Consider the following 26,700-nt stretch of genomic DNA (forward strand, 5'->3'; position numbering starts at 1 on the left):
CCTCTGCCTCTACTTGGTAGCTATACCCTCACAGCCCAGTTGCCTCTTTCTTTCCTTCCTATAACCCCTCCAACCATACTTGGGCCATGGAGGGAACAGGGGGAGAAGAGACCTGGTAGCTGAGTGGTGGTGAGGAAGACCCATCAATCCTCCCCATCCCTACAGGTTTCCCTCAACCATGCCCTCTCACTATCATCACTTCCTCAAAATACAAGGGAAACTGACTACCGAAAACTTTGTTACACTTGACTAGCAATGCGCCTCACACTTTTCCAGAACATTGAATGTGCGTAAACCACTAAAACCAGGAAATAAAGTGCTATGGGAAACATCTAGCACTGTGAGAGCTAGCAGGAGTGTTTGAAGAAGAACAATGGAATACCATTACACTGGATACAACACAGAAAATGGCAGTTTTTTTTTTTAAAGGGACTGGTCAGGTTTAGTTTTCTTCCACTACCAATTGCCAGCTGCAAAGGCGGACAGAGTTAAGGTTCTGTGGAGGGAAGGGCTGTGGACACTATTACTTTAACTTTATTTTCCAGCTTAACTTTATATTATCTGTGTTTAGAGCTTAGGTATAAATGCATTTGACATTCTGGAAGGGTATGAGGCACTGCCGGTCAACCTTATGTCTGGATTAATGAAGATTTTGAGCAGTGAAATTATGTTTTACTTCAGCTTCCTCCCTGTCCTGATTTCACCCAATTACCTCCAATCCTTCCCCTTCAGTCAAACCCTGTTAACAAAGATTATGACAAAAGCCTAAAGAGTAAGGGAAAATTATATGTTGCAAATGTAAACTCCGGGTTTTAGGAGGGAAAACAGGTATACTGGGGAGCCCTGGCTGAGGCCCTATTCCACACATACTGCTACTGTCTCAACTGGAAGTCTTGGCTCCTCTGAGGGCTGTAACCTTACTCTGGAAGATGGATGCAGCTACCTCACATAACAGTGGGATAGTCCAGGGGGTCCCTAGTGCCTCTGCTTTGTCTTGGTCAGGGAGAGCTTGCTCAGGGGGTGTGACGGGTTGGATCACAGAAACCCCCTTGGGAGCTGCCACCTGATGTGCCAAGACTACCTCTGCTCCTGTTTTCCCTGCCAGCTCAGGACTCCAGCACCCTGTCTTGCTGAGCCAGACTCTCCCATCTGCTCCAACCAGACGGACCCAGGGTCTGAATCACTTGCCCCAAAGCTGCAAGTTTACCTGAAAACAGCTCACAGAAATGTGCTTGTCTTTAGCACTCAGATGCTCAACTCCCAATGGGGTCTAAACCCAAATAAATCCGTTTTACCCTGCATAAAGCTTATGCAGGGAAAACTCATAAATTGTTCACCCTCTATAACACTGATAGAGAGATATGCACAGTTGTTTGCTCCTCCAGGTATTAATACATACTCTGAGTAAATTACTAAATAAAAAGTGATTTTATTAAATACAGACAGTAGGATTTAAGTGGTTCCAAGTAGTAACAGACAGAACAAAGTAAGTCACCAAGCAAAATAAAATAAAATGCACAAATCTATGCCTAATCAAACTGAATACAGATAATCTCACCCTCAGAGATGCTTAAGTTTTTTCTCAGTCTGGACACCTTCCAGGCCTGGGCACAATTCTTTCCCCTGGTACAGCTCTTGTTGCAGCTCAGGTGATAGCTAGGGGATTCTTCATGATGGCTCCTCTCTCTCCTTTGTTCTCTTCCACCCCTTTATATATCTTTTGCATAAGGCAGGAACCCTTTGTCCCGCTGGGTTTCCACGCCCCCCCCTCACTGGAAAAGCACCAGGTTAAAGATGGATTCCAGTTCAGGTGACATGATCACATGTCACTGCAAGACTTCATTACTTACTTGCCAGCACACACATATACAGGAAGACTCACAGGTAAACACAGCTATCTGCAGACAATGGGAGTCATCAAGATTCCAAACCATCATTAATGGCCCATGCTTTACATAATTACAATAGGCCCTCAGAGTTATATTTTATATTTCTAGTTTTGATACAAGAGTGGTACATTTATACAAATCGGATGATCACACTCAGTAGATTATAAGCTTTGTAATGATACCTTACAAGAGACCTTTTGCATGAAGCATATCCCAGTTATGTTATATTCACTTTTTACCATATTTTTCTAAAACTATCCCAGTTACATTATATTCACTTATTATCATGTTTTTATAAAACCATACAGACTGCACAACGTCACAGGGGGATCTCAGTGTAAGAAGAATATCCACCATTTACAAATGTTCATGTTTTCATGTTCAAAAGAACCTTAGAACATTAGGTGTCACCACAACATCCTTGTGAAGTAGGTAAATGCTTTCCCCCTCTTGACTTAGAAAAAAAATGAGGCAGGTCAGAACTCAGAAGTTATTGAATACCAATCCTGTACTCAGACCAATACACCAAAACTTGCTCAGAGCTCTCAATATTTTAGTTTTATATATTGTAAACTAATTCTGTGTCCTACATCAAATCACAATAGTGTCACAGGCAGTTTCTTCTCCTACTACTCCTTCCATTTCCAGCCAGCTGAGCTGCAACACAATCCAAATATCGCCCATCGCCAAATATCGTCTATTATGTTTAGCAAGTACAAGTACACTATGCAGGGCCAGGCCAGGCCAGGCCAAAACAGAAGTCAATGGCTGAAAAAAGGATGACTCCAAGACCAAAAAAGACAATACATTCCAAGACCACAAATTAGCTTCTTTGGAACATTTCCCTTCACAAGACATTTGAGGAACAGACGAAAGGCAGGCTTACTGTATTAATTATGAAACCATAAAAGTGTGCACACTTCAAAGGAATGTTCCTAATCTTGATGAGAAGAAATGAAAGTGTCCAAGCATACTGAGAACATCTGCTCTGTTAGTGATGGATCTCCAAAACTTGTACAGTTACTTGAAAAGGTGATTACACCTTTCCTCTGGAAACCTCAGACAGTGAAAAGCAGAAGTTTCAGGTTTTTACATGCTCTGACAAGAGTCACGGTGTTTTGGAAACACAAAGGTTATATTTTGTTGAGCAATGAGTAAAGATCCAGCAATCAGATTGCCACATGGTAGGGTCTGGGTGCAGGGTTTTGCCATCTTTCCATAGAAAGATAAAACAATTATACTGGTGAGTACCAAGAACTAATGAACTCAAACCACCACTTTTCAGAATCATGTGTCAAACAGTATTGAGAACCTGAGATCCCCCAAAAATGGGAGAAAATGAATTCATACTCTGCAGAAGAAAAACACATTTATAAGCTACTGTGCGCCCTCCTGTAACAGCACCATTAATGTGAGTCATGTGTTGTAGTCCCTCTTAAAAATATTCTTTACAACTTGGCATTTCACATGGGTCCCTTGAGTTAGAGTCAAGTCATTGCCACAACAAGAAGGAAGACTCAATGCAGCAGGCAGATAAGAGGCAAAAATTGCTAACACTCAAGAAATGTGATGTGTTGTGGATGTGTACCGTGCTCATGAGTTTGCAATTATTGACTTGAATACTTCTTGTGTCAGTGACAGTCTGGCAAATGCTCCAAGAGCAGATTTAATTATTTTTATTTCATTTTTATTAAAGTTAATGTTTAAAATTAAATATACACAAGTTAAGAGGGAAGGTACTGTACATCTGGGGTCCGGCTTGAGTTAGGAGGGATTACAGGTATCAGTTACAAGGATCACGAGATACATACATATCACATAACCAGAATAGACCCAGATTGGGGTACGGGGGTTTTTAAAGCGTCAGTGGATAAGTGGGCTCAGGTATGCCACCCATGGAATGTATAAAGAGTCCTATTACAATGGAGTATGAATAACTTAATTTTTCATATTTCTCAATTCACCAAATATTATCACAGACAAGTACAACTTCTTACAGTCTCTATAGCCACTATCTAGTAACCATTCTGCAATTATAAAATTCTCAGACATTCTTCATAGCACAGACACAAACAGTTTACAACTCTACATTACTAAAAACGTGTCAAAATGGAAATTTAATAATTCATTTGAACTTAAGCCTTAGGAGGGGGGAAAAAGAAAACTTACTTTCTCTGTAGTTACAGTAAGAGACGGAACCAAAGATGGTGAAGACTCAGACTGCTTCTTGTATTTTTGTTTGTGTTTGTCTTTTTCTTTATATTTCTACAAAATATGAAAGCAAAATATAACCCAAGTTCAGGTTCATCTTCAACATAATCCATGTATGACATACATAATACAATATTCTATTATTTAAACACAAAAAAATTTTTGACTATAAAAGTTACATTCTTGTGAAAGTCAAATGACTAATATTTCAAATATTAAACTACGCACATTTTGTTCAGCAGAACCATCAGAGTGTTTGCATTGAGAAGCAGCATACACTGAAATTCTTTATTAGTTACAATTAGCATTACTGAATCTATTAGTGTTACTAAAATAAAACCGTCTTGCCAAAAATCAAGATCTTGGTACCATAACATTACAGAAAAATTGAATTAAAAAGCTATATTGATATCCATTCTGTTTTAAAGTTCTTGTATTTCCACCAGAATTATTGTATTAATAGTGAACATTTTATTTTTCATTGGGTTATTACTATAAATCAACAGTAAGGCAGAATATTAACTAATTTACAAATCTCAGGCTTGCTCTACTACGGGTATCACAAATGACACTTTTACCAAGATGGCCACCTCCAGAAAACTACACTAATGTTATTTATTACAAACTTCAGTCTCAAATAAAGTTATTAGTTCATATACTGAGACAAAATCATTCTGAACTTTCAGTATGTTTAACTGAGCAAACAGAATATTTCCCTTTTAAAATACGCTGAAAAATTAGAAAGTATTTCTGTTTTCCTTTATTTACTGACCACAACAAGTATAGCTAGCTAATACTGTGCAAATATCAAAGAAAATTGTCTCTTTCCTTAACTGTTTCCAATCTAGGGCCATGATCCTGCCTACAAGCCCTCCGCATGTTTGCAGAACCAGGACCCATATTTTGTGTTCAATAGAAGGGTATTAACATGAAAATTGTGATTTTTATAGCATCAACCTGCTATAGAAGTTCTACATTTTTCCTGTGACTGAAAAGTTTTAGGGTTTTAATTTCTCCCTATAAACATTACTGTACTTTTGTTTGGGAAGATTATGCTGCCTGAAGTCACTAGGGGGAAAAAAGATTACTTACCAGCAACTGTTCCTTGAATATTTTACTTCTGCAGATTCACATTTCCAGGATTTTTGTGCACCTGCACCAGTAGAGCAGTACCATATATATGACCACTCCTTCACAGAAGCAAATGTTTGGACACAAAGCTACAAAAAGTCTGCATGGTCCCAACTCCTTCGGCTAACTGAAAGACTCAAAAGAAGTACTCCAAAAGGTGGAGAAGGAAGCTGGGCACTGTGGATCTGCAAAGGCATTATACTCAAGCCATTGCTGATAAGTAACCTTTCTTCCTCTTTTGAGAATTGTCAATATAGATCCACATGAAGATTAAGTGGCTATACAATCCCCAGCAGGAGAGCAAAATACTTATTTGATAATGGCTGCAAAACTGCTCTTATGGCAACACTGTCAGAATCAGATGTCATATCAAGGGAGAAGTGCATGTAAATACATATAAATATAACTCCAAAAGTCAGTTTTCCACATATTTGCAACGGAAGAGCCATCAGATAAGCAGGCCATAAAAGCTGCTTTAGAACTAGCTGAATGGGCTTTTAAACTTCCTTAGTAATGGGTCACCAACTAACTGAAAAAGTCTACATGCAAAGTCTAATTCATTTTGAAAATATGAGTAAAGCAAACTCCACTCTACAACCATAAACTATAAATAACTTGGCTGATTTTCTAAAAAGTTTTATCTTCTCTAAATAACTCAGCACCCTCTTAAAATCATGTTTATATTACCTAGCCTCACCAGGAAATGAATATGGTTTAAGAAAAACAGAATTTCAAAACATCTTCAGCATAAATATACAGCAAGAACATAAAGCCATTTTGTCCTTGTGGAACACAGTATAAACAGCCCCACGACCACAAAACCCTGTAGTTTGTTCTGCCCCCCCATGAAGCTAGTATAGCAACAAAAGATAACATTTAGAAGGGGGGAGTACAGACTGCTCTCCTAAACAGTTAAAAGGTTGTTTCCATCTGTCTTAAATTTTAATTTCAAGCCACTGAAATGGAAAAAAATCTTCTGTCTGCTTGATATGTTCTATTCAGAACTTCTGTACAATGTCTAAGGACAGGGGAATCTGGAACCTCGCAGTGGAAAGCATAAATAACTAGAGCTGGACAATATATTTAATAGTTTATTGGTGGATCCAAATCTATTTGTGAATTTGAGACAAATTCACTCAATAGTTTTGGCCTGAAAAAAATATTTTTGGGGATTAGCAGCGGTGGTGGCCTCGCTCATAATCATTAGCCCAGTGGTTAAAGCACTCACATGGGATGTTGGAAACCAGGGTTCCATTCCCCTCTGTACTTGTTGTGGCGTAGAGATTTGAATTTGGGAATCCCATGCCCTAAGTGAGTGCCCTAACCACCAGGCTATGGAGTCACTCACACATGTTCGCTCTCTCTCTCTCTCTCTGGCCCAATGATTATTTATTGTTATTCATAGCACTGTAACTATTCAGTCACCTAGGATTTGGGAGACTCAAGTTGAAGTCCCTGCTCCAATGACTATTTAATTATATATAAAAAGTGCAAAAGCTTCCACAGAATAACCCATGGCCAAGTAGCTAGGGCACACAAGTGCAATGCAGTTAAGACCCACATTCAAATTTCTTCTCCACACTAGGCAGAAGAGGAAACTGTTTCCAAGTCTCCCACATCCCAGGTGAGTGTTTTACATCAGTAAGCTAAGGCTATAAAGGAGGTCACCACCACAACCACAATGCAAAAAAATGTATTTCAAGTCAAACAAAACATTTCATTTAACCTAAAAACAGATTTTTTTTTATTTGACACATTTTTTTGAAATTTTTGGATTCAAATCAATCTAATTTTTTTCTGAACTGCAAGTAAACTGAAAAACCATTTATTCTCCCAGATCTAGAAACTACTCTGTGTATTCTAAGAAATAAAATTTTGATATATTTAACTAAAACAAACACTCAAAAATATCAGAAATCAATGTTCATAAAGTACACAACCCATTGGCCATAGTTCACACAAATCTTTTCCATTTCAAGGAACCTTGGCTTCCTTGTAGGCGCCTTCCTGGATTCTAAAATTATGTCCTGCATCTCTTTGGAGCATGATTTAATCCTTTAGATAAAAGGATTCTGGGCCTGACTGTCAAATCTGACCTCCTTCCTAGGCAGAAGATCTGGAAGCTCAGGATGAAGTACTGAAAATTCCAAAAAAGGTTGCATGAGATCAAAACACCAGAAGTGACAAGCCCAGGCTGGAGTTATGAGAAGTAAGTGAGCTTTGTCTCCTCTTATCTTCCTCATAACATACAGAAAATGAACCACGGAATGAAAACAGGAAATGATTACTCCAGTCCTAAAAAAGCCATCTGTCAACATGCCAGTATCCTTTCCTGTCCTTTAACAAAAAGTGAACATTTACACACAGAGTTTTTTGTGGCAAAAAAATCTATGGACAGATGATTCTCTTCTCCAGCTCAGAGTCTGTGCCACTGCTGTCTTCAAGGACCATTTTTGTTGTTCCTCTTCCCATGCTGGAGTATCAAGAGTCTGCAAGCAAATTCCTTTTCCCTAACAGATGAAAATCAGCCTTGTAGATTTGATAATATGCACAGCAGTTCCAAAGACCCAGCACCTTCTGATACAAAGGCTGAGAATGAGCACTTATTTCTGTAGCACATGGGTGTGGTACTGTCAAGTTAACATCTAGCTACAAAACTCTTGATTTTGTGTAAGGAAACACTTCAGAACCCAAAGTACTGCTTGTAATTATAATATATTTATTTGAAGCATCATCTCCCCAAAAGTCCTCAAGTTTATCTTTAGACCCAGGGCTTGAAACAGGATTACTTTCAGAGAAGGACAAACTTCTTGAAAGGAGTGGGTTTGAACTGACCAATCATCCAACTTCAGGTATCTATGAGATTCCTAAATTTCTGAAATGAACTGCCTTGACTTCCCACATTTTGTAAAAACCCTGGGAGCTGTCCAAAAGACAGCACTTTATAACTATGAATGTTTCTTACACAGAACTAAAGATACTGTCCACTTACAACTCTGACAGAATGATGGCAATTTCAGCTTGAACATTTAAAGGCCTAAGCCAGTCCTAACAGATAAGGAAAGGATAATGGATACCACCATCACAACATAATACTTGAATCTCCAAGTGTACTCGTTCAACTGTCTCCAATCTAATAAAGCAGGGTGGACAAAAATCAGATTTTTTTTATTTAAATAGGTTTTTTTCCTCAAAAAGCATTTTATCAAAAAAAACGAATGTAAAAATAGTTTTAATTAAGACACATTATAGCTCAAAGATCTCTCACCATGGAATAGGGATTAAAAATTCTAATTCTATAGTATGAGACAATATATTCATAATGTTTAAGGAAAGTTTTATAAATGAGTTCCAATAGTTCATGGATTAGGGACCCAATCTTATAAGGTCCCAGGGGCTTCTGTATAGATTATTTAGGTTAATCTTTCTATCTACCCAATGGGACTCAGTGCTCAGTCTAGAAGATACCATCAGAGATGCTTAGTTTTCCAATTCTCAAACTGTGGATTTGTGTCTCCAGAGATAACATGCTTGTTAACAGCAAAAAATGTATTTAAATAAATAAATAATATATAGAAGTGAGAAATAGCAGACCTCATTCCTATTGTCCTTCTGCAAATTTGTGTACACAGAGTCAATCCCTTACCTCTCTCTAAGGGCTTGTCTACGCTAGCAATTCACAGCGCTGCAACTTTCTTGCTCAGGGGTGTGAAAAAACACCCCCAGGAGCGCAGCAAGTTTCAGCGCTGTAAAGCGTTAGTGTAAACGGTGCATCAGCACTGGGAGCCACACTCCCAGCACTGGTAGCTATACCTCTCGTGGAGGGGGCTTGCTCTCAGCGCTATGCCGTGATTACACAAGCCAAGTTAAAGCACTGCCAAAGCAGCGCTCTAGCATTGCCAGTGTAGGCTAGCCCTAAAGTGCAAAGCTTCAAAAAGTTCAATGAATAGAAGATTGTTGGGGGCGGAATAGATCTGGACAAGGAGAAGAAGTCTGGAGATAAATGTGAGAAAGGAGGGACAGGCAGTAGAAACAAAAGTGAAACTCTTTGAGCAGCATATTCCAGAAGTCTTGAGGTCCTTTTGAGTGTAGCCTTCACTGATTTGAGATCTACCATATCATTCTCTCACTAGAAGGGAAAACCTATAATGGCAGCAGGTCATAAGAGAGACCCAGTTTGGGAATATATTAATGAAGTTCCTCTACCTGTGGGTAAGACAGGCAGGCATGTGTGCAAAATGCAAACAGTGCAACAAAGAAATGCAAGGCCTGGTTGCCCGAATGAAACAACATCATGAGAAGTGTTCCTTCTCAGGAGGAAGCTGAGTTGAAGATGATGAAAGGAACATGTTTGAACATGCAGGATCTTCAGGCTGGTAAACTGTTTTATTTCATACTTCTTTCTTAAGGACTGCCTGTCTTCCTTCTGGACTATTCTTGAATTCTCATGTTTGAGCAAAAAATATAGTTGTTACTCTATGGTACTATCATTTTAGATGCAGCTGTGATAAAAAAATAAGTAGCTGAAATAGGCAGATCTTCCTTTTACAATTTCACCTTTAAAGTAGTACTCAGTGTCAGTGAATGCAATGAGTAATAATAAATGAGCAGTATGGGAATAATAATTAAATAACTGCATTGACTTATTTTGTTTAGGAGAATCCATCCTCAACATTTAGGATTCTGAAGACTATCCACCTTCAAGATCATCATCATTTTCTATAGTTTCAGAGTTATTTGCCAATGATAGTGTTTCAATCACATCATGTAGGTCACATAGTCACAGTATATCGCCTGTAGCAAAAAGAAAAAAAAAATCTCCATCATCCAGAAACAACCATAGATAAGTTTGTGATAAGAACCAGCAGATTAGAAAAAGAGGTAATTGATTAAAAAACTGCCCAGTTTGTTTATGCAACAAACTCTCCTTTGAGAACCCACGCTTCATTAACATGGTTCAGTCATTAAGACCAGGATACAGTCCACCCAACAGAGCAGATGTTGCAGGCAAATTCCTGGATAAAGTGTATGAAAGAGAAATTGAGCAGTTTGCAAAAGGTCTAGCGGGTAAAATTAACCCTCAGTTAACCTGAGTCTTGATGAGTGGAGCAATGTCCACAATGATCCTGTTGTATGTGCTTGTGTGACAACAGAAGAAGGGAATGTCTTCCTTACAGAAACAATTGATACATCAGGAAATGCACACACAGCAGAATACTTTCAAGAAGTAGCAGTAAAAGCTATTAAACTGTGAAAATAAATTCAAATGTCTAGTATGCAGCTTGGTCACAGACAATGCTGCAAATGTATTCAAGACGAGAAGAAATTATTTAGAAGAGAGTCCCAAGCTAGTAACATACAGTTGCAGTGCTCATTTGATGCACCTCCTAGCCAAAGACTTCAGTGTTCCAGAAATAAAGGCTAATGTTGTTGAAATTGCAAAATACTTCCTTAACAACAACTTTGCAGCAGCTGTCTGAAAAAAGTGGGAGGAACCAAGCTAACTCTCCCCACAAGAAGTCTGATGGAACTCAGTAGTGGACTGTTTTGAGCACTATATCAAGAACTGGACTAATCTGATCACAGTTTGTGAACAAAACTGAAAAACTGTCACAGCCAACGTTCTCAACATTGGGCTTAAGAGAAATGTGGAACACATGCTGAGTACCCTGAAGCTTATTTCTGTAGCCTTGAACAAAATGCAGGGAAATAGCTGTTTTATTGCTGACTGTTGAAATTTGGAAGGAACTGAGTGAGATCTTAAAAAGAGAAATAAGCAATGACAGAGTTAAATTACAAGCATTAAAAAAACGAATGGGACAAGCACTATCTCCAGTTCATCTTCTTGCAACTAGTCTCAATACTCGGTACCAGGGTCAAACCTTAACTGCTGAAGAATAGGAGTTGGCTATGACATGGACATCCAGCAACCATCCGTCCATAATGCCAACTATAATAAACTTCAGCACTAAGGGTGAACCATTCAAGAAATATAAGTTTGCTGATGTTTTAAAGAAAGTCACACTAGTGAACTGGTGGAAGTCACTTAAGCACTTGGATTCAGAGACTGTTGAAGTGATAATCTCACTTTTAACAGCAGTAGCTTCTTCTGCTGGTGTACAAAGAATATTTTCTTCCTTTGGACTAATTCATTCCAAATTGAGTGATCGTTTGGCACCTGAAAAAGCAGGAAAGCTGGGTTTTTTTTTCCAGATTATGAACAAACAGGAAAAGGAAGGTGAAGATGACCGAGTTAGCTGCAGAAGCCAATATTTTAAGTTTCTCATGTTGACCTGGCTGACATAGTCGATTTAATTTTTGTTTGTTTTGTTTTAAATATTTCATTTAACTATTTTAGTTAAACAATTTTAACAAAAACAAACCTGATTTAAAAAAAACTTGAATGTTTAAACTAAATTCAAAAATTCATATGTTTGTTTTGCTAAAATATTATGTTTGCTGTTGAAGAAAAAAATCCACTATACATAATGTTGTTTTAGTTAAATAAAACAATTTAAATGTCTGTCTGGTGATGTTCTCCTCCTAATATAGCATGGCAAGAAAATCCTCCCAATATTAATGATTAACTGTTGAATTGGAGATAGTTCACCTCCCAATGACTTCATAAATATCTGCTTCAATTACCTTTGGTAAATGAAATAACCAAACAATCATTCATTTTCTGACATAGCTGTAAAACTAAAATAAATCACTTTAAAAATGTATAGTGTGTACCTTCTAAAAATGAAACCTACCTCTATCTCTGAGTGGTGAAAAATATGTATTAAGGTTATAACAACCAACCAGAATGCACTTTTATGTAGAAATCCATGATTAAATCGAGTCTTCCTGACTAGTGATTTAAATCATGATTCAAATCAATTTGATTTAAATCATGATTTAAATCAATTTGATTTAAATCAAATTCACCCTGTAATAAAGTGATGTAGATCTTCTAAGACCATGAAAATAGATCCCTGAAAAAAAATATAGGGAAGATGGGTTAGGAGGCAGCATCTAGCAGAATTGCATTGCATAGCCCTTCTGGATGACTTTTAGGACCCAGCAATCCATAACAATGCCATCCGAGGCTGCCAGGAAAGGAATATACCAGTGCTGAAAAGGGAAATATAAGGGTTCGATACAAATGTCTGGACCAAGACTCTTGTGTTGCACGAAACCAGAACAGGAGTTCATGCAGAAGCCTTTTACCAGTACTTACTCCTCAGTTTCCTACACTGTTGGGGTAAAGGTCTTTGATAAGCTGACAATTAAGACCAAAGCAGACCCAAAGCAGTGTCTTTGAAACTTGAAGTCTAGTATCTAAGACTTCCGAAAGTATCCACTAAATAAATTTGGACCACCCAAAAAGAAGATATTCAATGTGTGACTGGGGCTTTGGACTGAGAGCCAATCACTTCAGCATGACTGAAGATCAAATTACACAGCAGTATCAAGGACACAGGCAGACATCTAAATGAGGTTCTTCTAAGACAACTTGCCCCTCAAACAATCTCCTTAGCTGGCCCAATGTTGCTTTGGCCTTACAGGAGACAAAGAAGGGGGCAAGTTATTGTTTGAGATAAAGGGTTAAGTCTGATCCAAGAGTTAGACAGATTAATCTCAAGGTCTATCCCACTGGGTGCTAAGGCTAGACACTATTCTTGGTACCAAAAAACACACCCACTTCTTCTGGGAAGAAAAAAAAGAAGAGACGACAGAGGGGAAACCAGTCTATCAGGATCTAAAGAGGATCTAGCACAAAGTGCTAAAAAGTGAAGATCTGGCAATCACGTTGGTCTGGCATTCCCTCCAGATCGAAAGACTACCACTTAGATTCACTAGCATAGGTTCCTCAGGGCACGCCACAGAAGATGGCCCTGGGTTACACACTCTCCAAAGACCCTTCAGGTCTGAAGATCTCATCCCTAGAGACCTGTCCTTGGATCCATCTTCCTTCTTCTAATGTGGATGATACCTCCTCTGCAGAGAGCCATATTTCTTCCCCCTTTTCAAAGTGGCTGACAGGACTTGGATGCCTATATATAAACTGATCCCAGCTGGACCAAAGATAATATGCATCCCCTTTACAGCCTCAGGTCTGAACATTTAAGATTCATGAGGTGGACCTCAAGTAGGGTTGTCAGGCGTCTGGTTTTCGACCGGAATGCCTGGTCGAAAAGGGACCCGGGCGGCTTGGTCAGCACTGCCGACCGGGCCATTAAAAGTCTGGTCGGCGGCGCAGCGGGGGCAGCCTGGGGGTTCTGCAAGCAGCCCCTGCACCAAACACCAACTGTGCATCTCCCACTGGGAACTGTGGCCAATGGGAGCTGTAGGGGTAGCGCCTGTGGACGGGACAGCGCGCAGAGCTGCCTGGCCGTGCCTCCATGGAGGAGCCAGAGAGGGGACATGCAGCTGCTTCCGGGAGCCACCTTAGGTAAGCGCCGCTGGAAGCCTGCACCCCTAACCCCCTCCCACACCCCAACCCCCTGCTCCAATCCTGATCCCCCTCCCACCCTCTGAACCCCTCGGTCCCAGCACGGAGCACTGTCCTGCACCCCAATCCCTCATTCCCAGCCCCACACGAGCGCTCACACCCCCAGACGGAGCCCTCCCCACCCCAAATTTCTGCCCCAGCCCAGAACTCCTCCCCCCCCTCCATTTTTGTCCAGAACCCACACAGCCAGCCTAGAGCCCGTACTCCCTCCTGCACCCCAACCCTCTGTCTCAGCCCAGAGCCCCCTCCCATACTCCGAACCCCTCTGCTCCACTCCCCAGCCTGGAGCCCCCTCCAGCACACCAAGCCCCTCACCCCCAGCCCCACCCCAAAGCCCGCACGTCCAGCAGGAGCCTTCACCCCCTCCCGCACCTCAACCCTCTCAGCCAGCAGGGTGAAAATGAGTGAGCGTGGGGACAGCGAGCAACAGAGGGAGAGGGATGGAATGAGCGGGGGGCAGGACCTCAGAGAAGGGGTGGGGCCTCAGAAAAGGGACGGGGCAGGGCAGGGCAGGCATCAGGGCAAGGGTGTTCGGTTTTGTACGATTAGAAAGTTGGCAACCCTAACCTCAACTGCTCCTAACCAGCACTGCCATTTTAGATAGCTGTGGACTTGGCACAGGCAACTATATATCCCATAAATGGAGAATACATTGATAATTGTATTTAAATAGACATGCAACGAAGCTTGTGATAATGAGAAAACATTTATAGTGGGAAGACCATATGGTAGGAAAACATTTATGATACTGATATTAAATATATTTTGCATACATATACATAGACACCCAAGAACAAGCAAACCTTAATCTAGGATATAGCTAAACTACAACTAGCGTAACCAGAGATTCATATTTCATAGCTATGATTAATCAGAAAGCTTTATTTCACATTTGGGAGCTCAAGAACAACTCTCTCTTAAGTTATATAACACCTACTTTAATTACAATAATTGCAGGCTGCAGGATAAGAAAACAGACAGCAGTATATCATTTTGGAATACAGTAGCAACTACTATTTCAGACACTGTTCTCTATGAAGAAAAAAATGAGAAGACAAGGCATACTTCTATTACTTCACAAAGGCCAAAGATTTTATGTCATTAGATGAAAAACTTTTATAAATTATTGATTAGTAAAATTTCTTCAGTTGCTTTGAACTTGACTGAACTGCATGCTGTGCGATCTAGATTATTTCAGGGGATTAAAAGTGTTCACTTGTTTTCTTTTATACACTTACAGATGTAGCAAAACTTCTATTATTAGCTACCAGGAGGAAAATGTCACCTCCTATTTAAAATAAGTCTAGAAGTCTATTTCATAGCTGCAACTTTATGTCTAGGAAAATGCTTACAGGACGGTCAACCAAATTTTAAAAGACCTAAATATGGGACATCTTTCTTCTGGTCACAGAAATCCTGGGGCCAAAAAGTATTCCGGAGTTCCAGGATGAAGTGGCAACTGGTAAGGAATGGGGGGGATTGACCTAACACATGTGGGAGAGTTTTGTAGGATTGTCCACCTGGGAACTCATATCTGGAGTGTGTAGGGTTGGGCATTTGTCCAGTCAAAAAATAATTGGTCAACTGACCTGTCAAATAATGCCCCAAATAGTCAATATTTTAAAGCAGCTATTGATTAGAACAACAGAGTAAGACTTTGTGTTCTCCAGTAGGCTTAGCCTTAGATAGATACTTATGCCTAATTACAAAACACACATTACTTAAATGAGTTATTTTAACTCAGAAAAATGCAAAACAATTAAATGAAGTTCTAAAACATAAAAGAATAAGTGGAGATTACTTACTGTAACTGGAGGTTCTTCGAGATGTGTGGTCCCTATCTGGATTCCAAATGCATGTGTGCATGCGCACCATGCACCAGAGCCAGAAATATTCATAGTAGTGTCCATTGACACACATGTGCATCATGCGTCGACCACACTGGTGCATCCGAGGCTTTAAGAGGCTGTGCGGGTCGACGCCACTCCAGTTCCCTCATACCAAGAATCAAAGTAGCCCAGAGCAGAGGGGATGGAGGGCGGGACTGGAATGCAGATAAGGACCACACACCTTGAAAAACTCCAGTTACTGTAAGTAACCTTCTCTTCTTCTTCAAGTGATGATTCCTATGTGGATTCCAAACACCGGGAGAGTAGCAAGCAGTGCTCAGTGTGGCACCAGGTACAAGGGATCGTGAGAGGACACAGTTTGCAGGACAGCTCGACCGACTGCTGCATCAGTCACTAATGCAAGGGCAATGGTGTGGACAGAGGACAAAGTGGCTGTCCAACAAATATCCTGCCACGGAACATCTGCAAGGAAAGTGGACGTGGCTGCATATGCATGCATGCATGGAGTGGGCTGTGACAACCGGGGGGGGGGTGGGTGGGTGGGAGGAAACATGAGAGAGTGCATAGCAGTCTGTGATACAACGGTAGATCCAGTTGGAGAGGCGTTGTGAGGAGAGGGAACGACCCCAGCAGTGCTCGGCAATGGCGACGAAGAGCCAGGGTACACCTGGAAGGCATGAGTACATTGGAGATAAAAGACCAGCACCTGGAGAACATCAAAGGAGTGGAGTGTTTGGCTCCCTGGAGGAGGTACATGGTTTAGGGTAAAAGATTAGGAGATGTATGCATTGGTTGAGGTGAAAGGAAGAGGCCACCTTGGGGAGGAACTTTGGACGAAGACACAAAGAGACCTTATTCTTCTGGAAGACAGTAAAAGGCGGGTCTGTGATCATAGCTGCCAGTTCGCTAACGCGCCATGAGGAGGTGATAGCTAACAGGAGGATCACCTTCATGGAAAGATGGGCACGGGAGCAGGCCACGAAGGGCTCAAAGGGCGGCTTGGAGAGGACGAGATTCAGGTCCCAAGAGGAGCTGGGGTATAGATGCCCAGCGACCAGAGGGTGACACGGGAGGCCTTGAGGAAGTGAAGGGACTCATCCATCTTGTCACTTAACAACTTACGGCTGTCAAAAGGGAGGTCCTTGAGGATAGTCTGGACCTCCTTTGGAAACCTGCTAGACTACAGCCAAGAGTCATGGCGGAGCACTACCCTGGATGCTACATAGCAGGATGCAGTGTCAGCAGCATCAACTGCAGTCTGAAAAGCGACCTTGGCAACCAACTTACCTGGTACAGAAGGTCTTGAAAGTCCTGTTGCTTCTCTGGAGGAAGGAAGGCTTGGAAGTCCACTACTTAGAGTAGGAAAGGAAGTCGTACTTTGCCAAGATGCCCTGGTAGCTAGCAATGAGGAACTGCAGGCCCGCAGATGAATAGACCATGCATCCTAGAAGATCCAGCTTCTTCGCAGCCCAATCAGGTGGTATGGACTTGAAATGTTGTTGACGGACTCAAGGTCCACATGTACAAGAGCGTTAGGCAGTGGGTGGGTAAATAAAAAGTTCATACTTTTTATTTACAAAGTAGCAGCATTCTGCCTGCTTCAGGGTAGGGGCACAGGAGGCCAGGGAGTGCCAGTGCCAGATAGCATGAGTCAGCTTTAAGATGCCTTCATGGCTCAGCAGGGCAGTATGGGAGGGTCCCGGGGGTTGTATAATGCCCAGGAATTGATTCTGGGAGTCCATGGGAAAATTGAGAGCCGCAGCCATGTGGCGAAGTAATCCCTGGTACTGGACATGGTCATTGGGAGGGGAAAGAGGAGGGAGAATAAGCGCATTGTCCAGCGACGAAGAGGCGCCAGTGGGGACTGGGGATGCCATCAGTGCCGATGATGCCAATAGAGCAGGGGCATCCTGAGGCTCTTCATAAAGGAAGAGTGGTGTGGGTCAGAGATGGCCAGTGATGCGGGCGTGGTTGTACTCCACAGTCTGGTGGTAGGTCAGCAGGGCCAGGCATAGGGATCAGTGGGCATCGGCAGCAACCATGGGTAGCGGAACCACAGGTCGGCCAACGGACCATATGCCGATGGATAAGGTCAGTGCCAAGTGTCTGGGCTGTAGGACCAAGCAGGCGAGAAGGTTGGGTCTGGCTTGGAGGAGCACTCTGAGTCAGAAGATGGGTCTGGCAGGAGTGGGACCATCCGTGCCATCGGTAGAGCAGGATGGTCCATGAGGAGAAGAGGTTCATCCATCGGGGGTACCCATGGAGAAGGTCAGAGCAGAGCAGGATGCTGGCGGAGCAGGAGGAGCTCATATGCCCAAGTCTCAAAGTAGGCGGAGGACCGGAGCGCCAAGGAGAGACAGCATATGACAGGAGGAGCTCAGCCATCGGCGTACGGGGAGACAAGCGCCCCGGTATGTGTGGGACCAAGTGTGAAAGTCCGGATGGTCCAGCGGTGTTGACGGTGGCCCAAGCACCTGAGCTGAGGGAAGCACTGGCAGAGCCTGAGGATGCTTAGGCTTATGCTCCATACAAGACTTCTTTGGAGCAGGTGCATCCACGTTGATGCGTGACTTCTCATCCAACCTGGCATGGCTGAGGGAGGCAATGCTGCACTAGGCGGCGGTCCCCAAAAGCTGTTGAGCTTCTTGCGTGCACGGTGGGGCTTCAACGTGTGCATCAGTACTGTGGGTGCCGCACTGGAAGGCGCTCACCGCCAGTGACAGGCGCTGCTCCGGCAGATCCATTGGTGCTGGATCTGGCTGCACACATGGGAGCATACCTTCCTCCATGCGGTACTTGTGGAGGCAAAGTCCTTGGGCCCCTTGAGTTCTGGATGGGAACAGACAGCAGATGGAGCAACATGCGATGATGCAGGCTTCACCAAGACAGTAAAGACAGTGCTGGTGTTTGTCACTCACAGAGAAGGAGCGCGGACATGAAGCACAGTTTTTAAAACCGTCTTGCAGGGACATAGTCCACAGGCTGGGGAATTCCCCACAGAGGGGAAAGTCCAAGGAGAGACCTAACTACACGAACGGACAACTATATACAACTAAGAATTAAAATTATTTACAGCAAAATTGAAGTTCTCTTAGCAAGCATGATACTGCCAGCACTGCAACAGGGGGACTGGTTTTTAGCCCTTGACCTCCAAGATCATTCAGCCTATCTACTATTCCAAGAGTTTTCTCCAAAACCCTAGTGGTAGTTGCAGCACATTTTTGCAAACAGGGGGAATAATGATCTTCCCTTACCTGGACAATTGCCTTCTCAAAGGATCAACTCAAGAAGAAACAATGGACATAGTCCAAACCATTATCACACTATTCAGGGATCTAGGGCTACAGATAAATGAACGAAAATTCTGTTCCAGCAACTGGTCTTCATTGGGGCACACCTTGATGGCATAGAAGCCAAAGCATCCCTGCCCCTAGCCAGATTCACAACTATCACAAACCTTATCTCAGAGGTACGAGCCTGCCTCCAAATACAGGTTCATACTGTCTTGCAGCTATTGAGACACATGGTAGCCACAACATTTGCGGTACGACATGCAAGACTACATATGCGGTGCCTACAGAGCTGGTTAAGCACGGTATACATACCCAGCAAACACAGCCTACGTAAACAGCTCCCAGTGCCAACCAGTGTCCTAGACTCTTTACAATGGTAGATGAGACCACAAAATGGCATCCCATTCCAACAGGAACCCCCATCGATTGTGATCACCACAGACGCCTGATAGGTTGGGGCGCACATATGAATCAATACATGATTCAAGGCAAATGGTCTCCTGGGGAGACTCACTTACACATCAATCTACTAGAGCTATGTGCAGTCCACAATGTAAAGAATGAATTTATCCGCATTATAACCGACAACATCGCATGCATGTTTTACATCAACTGCCAACAAGGCTCTCAGTCACACTCGCTATGCACTGAAGCCATGAAACTATAAAACTGGTGCATACAACACAACGAACATCTCAGCATGCTACCTCCCCACTCATTGTTTTTGCTTGTCTCTGTTGTTTAAGTATGCACATATTCAAGGTGTTATGTAAATATTAAACAAAAATAAAATGCTGGTTTTAACCTGGTTAATGGCTACAGTATTATTTTGTGGCCAACTTAAACTGCCGTATGACTGACTTATCAAAGTAAGCAAGAGTATCTACTTTGAGGATAGTGACATGCAACAGCATTCAGTCTTTGCTGGGAGAGTCTTTGCTGAAGTATCATCTTGTGCCTCAGTAGTTGCTGCTACTTCACATTTAAAAATAAAACATCTGGTGATGGTCTGCATCTTGACACTATTTAAATACATACATATTCATTTGTAGAAATGAAATCTGTTCCTAAGCAACACTTTGTGATATTGTCTTACTTAACAGACTTCCAAAACTTTAGCTTCTATAATTATGGTCAAATTTTCCATTTTTCAACTGTAGCAAGGATTTGAAAAAAACAAACAAACAAAAAAACAAAACAAAACAAAAAAAACCCTGACAATAGAATACCACCTAAAACATCCCCTCCAGACACACAAGCTAATGGGTTAACACAGAAGTTCCCAAACAGTGGGCCACGACATAGTCCCGGTGCTCCGTCATGGGCAGAGTTGAAGGTATGAGGGGGCATTGGCCCCCCAAACTGTATACAATGGCGGAGTGGCAACCATTGATGGCCCCCTCCCAGAGCCAGAGGAGACCAGCGCCCCCAGCAGGCGGCAGAGGGGAAAGCAGAGCCGCCGTGTGGTGGGCAAGGAGAAAAGGCAAGTCCTGAGAGGCAGCAGCTCCTAGGGCAGCTGGAGGAGGCTGGGTGGTTCACAGCCATTCCCGTTCCTAGCCACCACACCACACAAGGGAAGGTTACTCCCTTCTTCGAGATGTGTTCCCCTGTGGATGCTCCACTTCAGGCGTCAGTGTGTCCCGGCGCCACTGATCAGAGATTTACAGTAGCAGCGTCGGTGCGGATCATGTGTGCACAGTAGGCGTCTCATGGTGCTGTTAGTGTCACATGTAGCATGCGCACGACCCAAGCCCTCCAGTTCCTTTTCTACCGCAAAGTCCCTACTGCAAACTCCAAAGTAGGGGGAGGAGGGTGGGTAGTGTAGCACCCACAGGGAGACACATCTCAAAGAACCTCAGTTAATGCACAAGATAGTAACCTTCCCTTCTTCTTTGAGTGCTGTCCCTGTGGGTGCTCCACTTCAGGTGACTATAGAGTAGTGCCTCTCAGAGGGCTGGGGGGACTTCGGGTTTGTTTGAGTCACTGAGGCAAGTACTGTGAGGCCCACTATGGTGTCAGCCCTGGAGTCATGAGTGATTGCATACTGCTCAGCAAACGTGCTGACGGAGGCCCAAAATGGCTGCCTTAAAGATCTCCAATATTGGAATATTATTTATGAACGCTATGGAGGTTGAAACAGATCTGGTAGAACGTGCTCTAATATGTTCGGTTGGTTCTGTATTCCAGATACGATAGCACATTTGAATGCAGGTGGAGATCCATTTAGACAATCAGAGTGGATATAGCGTCTACTTTCGAGTGCTCAGTAGTAGAGATGAAAAGTCATGGGGATTTCCGGAATGGTTTGGTCCTTTCAAGGTAAAATGCTAGTGCACGCCTAAAGTCTAATGTGTGCAGAGCAGCCTCTGTTGGAGTGCCATGAGGCTTAAGGTAGAACGCAGGGAGATGGATTGGTAGGTTCATATGAAACGCTGAGAGAGATAGCTCAGTGGTTTGAGCATTGGCCTGCTAAACCCAGGGTTGTGAGCTCAATCCTTGAGGGGACCATTTAGGAATCTGAGGCAAAATCAGTACTTGGTCCTCCTAGTGAAGGCAGGGAGCTGGACTCTATGACCTTTTGGGGTCCCTTCCAGCTCTATGAGATAGGTATATCTCCATATATTAAGAATGGTGTATATGGAGGATCAGCTATGAGCACCCCTATCTCGCTCACCCTTCTGGCGGAAGTAATAGTGACCAGAAAGGCCACTTTCATAGATAAATATAGGTAGGAGCTGGTGGCTAATGGTTCAAATGGTGGACTGGTGAGGCATTTCAGCACCAGGTTGAGGTCCCATGCCAGCATAGGTCGCCGAACTTCTGGGCAAACTTTTAGGAGACCCTTGAGGAAGCGCTTAGTGGTAGGGTGTGCAAAAGTTGAGGTTCCATCGATCTCTTGATGGAATGCGAAAACGGCTGCAACATGGACTTTGATCGAGCTCATAGCAAACCCAGAACTCTTCAGCTCCAGTAGGTATTCCAGCATTAATGGTAGTAGTAGTGCAGCACCCGTCGAATATCTTTCTTGACACCAGGCAGAGAACCTCTTCCATTTTTGAAAGTATTACGAGTGGTTAAGTTCCTGCTGTTTAACAACATGTTTAACTTTTTCCGAACAGGTTAGTTCGTCATGATGGAACCATGCAGGAGCCATGCTTGTAAGTGGAATATCTCCAGGTTCGGATGAAGAATGCCACTGTTGTGCTGAGACAGCAGATCTGGACGATGAGGGAGAGCTCGTGGAGTGCATATCACCATGCATAACAGGTAAGGGTACCATGCTTGTCTGGGCCATGTCGGGACTATGAGGATAACCTTGGCCTGTCTGTTAGTATCTTATGTATCACGCATGATATCAGTGGAATTGGTGGAAATGCATATGAGTTGTGCCTCCCATTTGATGAGAATGGCATCCTCCAGTAATAGTAGTCCCAATCCTGCTCACAAACAGAACCTTGAGCATTTGCAGTTCGTTGGGGAGGCGAACAAGTCGATGATGGGAATACCCCACCGGCTAAAGATTGATCTCAGAATCTCGCCATTCATCTCCCATTAGTGGTCTTGGGAGAAGTACCTGCTGAGTGTGTCCGCCGTCGCATTCTGGCAATCGAGTAGGTAGCATGCTGAGATGTTTATGTTGTGTTGTATGCACCAGTTTCATAGTTTCATGGCTTCAGTGCATAGTGAGTGTGACAGACCCTATTCTTGCATGTCGGAACACAAATGTTGTGGCTACCATGTGTCCCAGTAGCTGCAAGACAGTATGAGCCTGTATTTGGAGGCAGGCTCATACCTCTGAGATAAGGTTTGTGATAGTTGTGAATCTGGCTAGGGGCAGGGATGCTTTGGCTTCTATGGCATCAAGCTGTGCTTCTATGAAGACCATTTGCTGGAACAGGATTAGAGTGGACCTAGAGTGGACCCGACCTCTTTCCCTGGCTCTGCACAGCACATCAGTCTCTTCCTCCCATCCCACCCTGCCTGACGCTGCGGTCCTAGTGCCTGGGAGAACAGGATTCCGCATTAATCAGGGAATGGCCCTCCCCAAAACACATCAAGTAATAAGGGCACTCATAAAAGAAACAGCATGAAACACACACCATACGAACAATTCTAGCCAGGGCAAAGTTAGAGAAACCCCTAGCTGAGCCAGGATCAGGGGAAGCACAAAAGGTGTCTTTCAGCTACCCTTCGCTGCCTCTTTTATTAAAAAATAAGTAAATGCGCTGAGAAACATTACGCTTTGGAGGATACAAATAGCTGACATCTTTTAAATTAAGAAGTCTTACATCTACAACGTTTAAAGCTTCAGTTTAATTTACAGTTTTATCCAAAAAAAAATTCTAATTGGTCTGGGCTTGTTACTCAGACAGCCAGAATATTATATGAATTGTGGTTTTAGGCCATTTTTAATCTTATTTCTTGAAGCTATAGTTCCTTGACAATTATTGTTCTGAGAAATGCAAGCAATGTAATATTTTCTATCAACATTTTAGGTGTAATGATGGATTAGAAAAGTCTTTAGGGAAAATATTACTGTCCCAAAGTTATTTTCTGATGTCATCAAAAAATAAACACTCATTGTAAGCAACTAGCAAATAAGGCTCAATATCACAGGTAGCTTCAGTAAATATGACGACACGTGAAAATAAAAGAAACCTGAGAAAACAGCATGTAGAAAATCAAGTTTGTTTGAATCTCCGTTTGACATTCAAACTGCCATGAGAGTAAAAAAAAAAAAAAGAGGATTATGTGAAAATGAGACCATCTTTCTCAGGCTTCAGCAAGAGTTGCATGTGCTTACCTGAAGATAGAATCTGGGCCTTGCTTTTTCTGCATGTTAAAACTATTTTTTAGCCCTATTACCATTACAAAAATAATACTGAATTATATGCTGGTTTACATATCAGCAGAATAATTAATTTACAGCGGAAGAATCTTTACTTATTGGCAATGCTAGAGAGTCACCAATGAAAACTCAATCTAGTCTGACAGTCAGGGGTGAAATAAATATAAACATAACATCTTTTTACTTGAAAACCAAGCGGGTTCACAATGGAAGCCTGTAAAAATGAAACATGGAAAACCACTATGCTATTTTTAAAGAGTCAGTTTTCAGAGTATAAGCACACACTTCAAGGCCATTAGCATTCAACTAGTTAACCAATCACTTACCCACTGTGCAAAACTAATATTAGAAATTTTTTCTACCTACAGTGCATACAGGATAAACAAGACCACACTCCTAGATACAGAACATTACAATCAAATAGGCCTCTTGAAGCATTACTGCCATTAGCCTCTCAGTGGTACATTTTACAATCCAGTTGGGCAGATTTTCAACACAGACATTTCTTCCTAAGTGCTAAGATTCTCCCTTCTCTTCCCCTACCTTCCTCCCCCTCCCCACGACAAAAAAAGAGCCAAAGGACTTTTTCTTACAATTTCAACACTTTTCAACTATCCAAAGCTACATGACCATTCATTTTTCTTTTGGAACCACGTCCCATAAATAGCACTAATTTGTATTTTCCCAAGTCTCCATAAGAACTAAGTCAAATAAAGACAAGACAAGCAGCAATGGATTGACATCTGCATAATATATCAGATGAGTGTCGCATGAAAAAGGTAATCAACTTGAACAAAATAACTAACCTTCATACTATACTTGGCTTACTGATCTGTAATTATAATAAAATAATAATACCTAGCTCTCATTATAGCAATTTTTATCAGTCGGTCTCAAAGCACTTTACAAAGGAGGTCGGTAACATTATCCCCAGTAAAGATAAGAATTTGCATTATATGTAAGTAGGGATACAATTTTAAGAGGATTGTCCTCTGATAATACAAATTATTAAAAGGTAAAAAAAAATACAACTGAGAAAAAGTTATTAACTGTAGTAAACTAACTTTTTTATTCTGATCTGTGGTCTTAACTGTAAGAGTGCTTTGCGAATATGTGATATGTAAAACAAATCAAGATTGCTGTATGAAATAACTATAATATACTTGTGACGGGTTAGATCACAGAACCCCCCCTTGAGAGCTGCCACCCGATGTGGTAGACTACTTCTACCCCTGCCTTCCCTGCCATCTCAGGACTCCAGCACCCTGTCTTGCTGAGCCAGACATTCCCATCTGCTCCAACAAAGACCCAGGGTCTGAATTACTTGCCCCAAAGCTGCAGGTTTACCTGAAAGCAGTAACAGAAGTGTTCCTGTCTTTAACACTCAGATGCCCAACTCCCAATGGGGTCTAAACCCAAATAAATCCGTTTTACCCTGCATAAAGCTTATACAGGGTAAACTCATAAATTGTTCGCCCTCTATAACACTGATAGAGAGATATGCACAGTTGTTTGCTCCCCCAAATATTAATACATACTCTGAGTTAATTAATAAGTAAAAAGTGATTTTACTAAATACAGAAAGTAGGATTTAAGTGGTTCCAAGTAGTAACAGACAGAACAAAGTAAGTCACCAAGCAAAATAAAATAAAATGCACAAATCTATGTCTAATCAAACTGAATATAAATAGGCTATGGCTACACTGGCACTTTACAGCGCTGCAACTTTCTCGCTCAGGGCAGCAAGTTACAGCGCTGTAAAACGACAGTGTACACAGTGCCCCAGCACCGGGAGCCGCGCTCCCATCACTGTAAGCTAATCCCCTCATGGAGGTGGAGTACCTGCAGTGCTGGGAGAGCTTTCTCCCAGTCAGGGCCGGCTCCAGGGTTTTGGCCGCCCCAAGCAGCCAACAACAAAAAAAAGCCGTGATCGTGATCTGCGGCAGCAATTCGACGGGAGGTCCTTCACTCTGAGGCGGAGTGAGGGACCATCCGCCGAATTGCCGCCGAATACCTGGACGTGCCGCCCCCCTCCGGAGCGGCCGCCCCAAGCACCTGCTTGACAAGCTGGTGCCTGGAGCCGGCCCTGCTCCCAGTCCTGGCACGCGACCACAGTTGCAGTTTCGAGTGTAGCCACAGCCATAATCTCACCCTCAGAGATGCTTCAGTAAGTTTTTTTCCTCAGACTGGACACCTTTCAGGCCTGGGCACAATTCTTCCCCCTGGAACAGCTCTTGTTCCAGCTCAGGTGGTAGCTAGGGGATTCTTCATGATGGCTCCACCTTTGTTCTGTTCCACCCCTTTATATAGCTTTTGCATAAGGTGGGAATCCTTTGTCCCTCTCTGGGTCCCCGTCCTCACCCCTTCTCAATGGAAAGACACCAGGTTAAAGATGGATTCCAGTTCAGGTGACATGATTACATGTCACTGCAAGACTTCATTGCCCACTTGTCAGCACACACATATACAGGAAGACTTACAGGTAAAACACACCTATCTGCAGACAATTGTCCTGGCTGATGGGAGTCATCAAGATTCCAAACCACCATTAATGGCCCACACTTTACATAATTACAATAGGCCCTCAAAGTTATATTTCATATTTCTAGTTTCAGATACAAGAGTGGTACATTTATATAAATAGGATGATCACACTCAGTAGATTATAAGCTTCGTAATGATACCTTACAAGAGACCTTTTGCATGAAGCATGTTCCAGTTACATTATATTCACTCGTTAGCATATTTTTATAAAACCATATAGACTGTAACATCACAATACTATATGAAACCTTTTAAATACTAAAAAAGTATATATCTTCATCAAATTAATAGTACTGCTTGGTTTAGTTTTACAGACATTGTGGGTTTAATTCTGCCTCTGGGGTGTGCTGAAGGCAAACAGGTTCACGGAACCCTTGTCTCCTGTTCCCAGTGCACCTAGAAAGGGGGCAAACATAATTCAGTTCTCAGAGCTGGG

General features: G+C 42.4%; 1 protein-coding gene across 20 annotated transcripts in view; it reads right to left on the reverse strand.

The window, feature by feature from the left end:
• MLLT10 (MLLT10 histone lysine methyltransferase DOT1L cofactor) overlaps positions 1–26,700 on the reverse strand; it is a 231,308-nt gene that overhangs the window by 97,548 nt on the left and 107,060 nt on the right. For 19 of the 20 annotated variants that reach the window (XR_010598232.1, XR_010598233.1, XM_005302764.5 and 16 more), the window contains one exon: positions 4,059–4,154. The exons of the other annotated variant lie outside the window; for it this stretch is intronic. Coding sequence is in view for 15 of the 19 variants with exons in the window: in XM_005302764.5 (XP_005302821.1) it covers positions 4,059–4,154 (96 nt within the window). In the remaining 4 variants the exon portion in view is untranslated. The remainder of the gene's footprint in view (positions 1–4,058; positions 4,155–26,700) is intronic. 20 annotated transcript variants of the gene reach the window in all.

The sequence above is a fragment of the Chrysemys picta genome, chromosome 2 (genome assembly GCF_011386835.1).
Source record: "Chrysemys picta bellii isolate R12L10 chromosome 2, ASM1138683v2, whole genome shotgun sequence".
In the NCBI taxonomy this organism is placed as follows: Eukaryota; Metazoa; Chordata; order Testudines; family Emydidae; genus Chrysemys; species Chrysemys picta.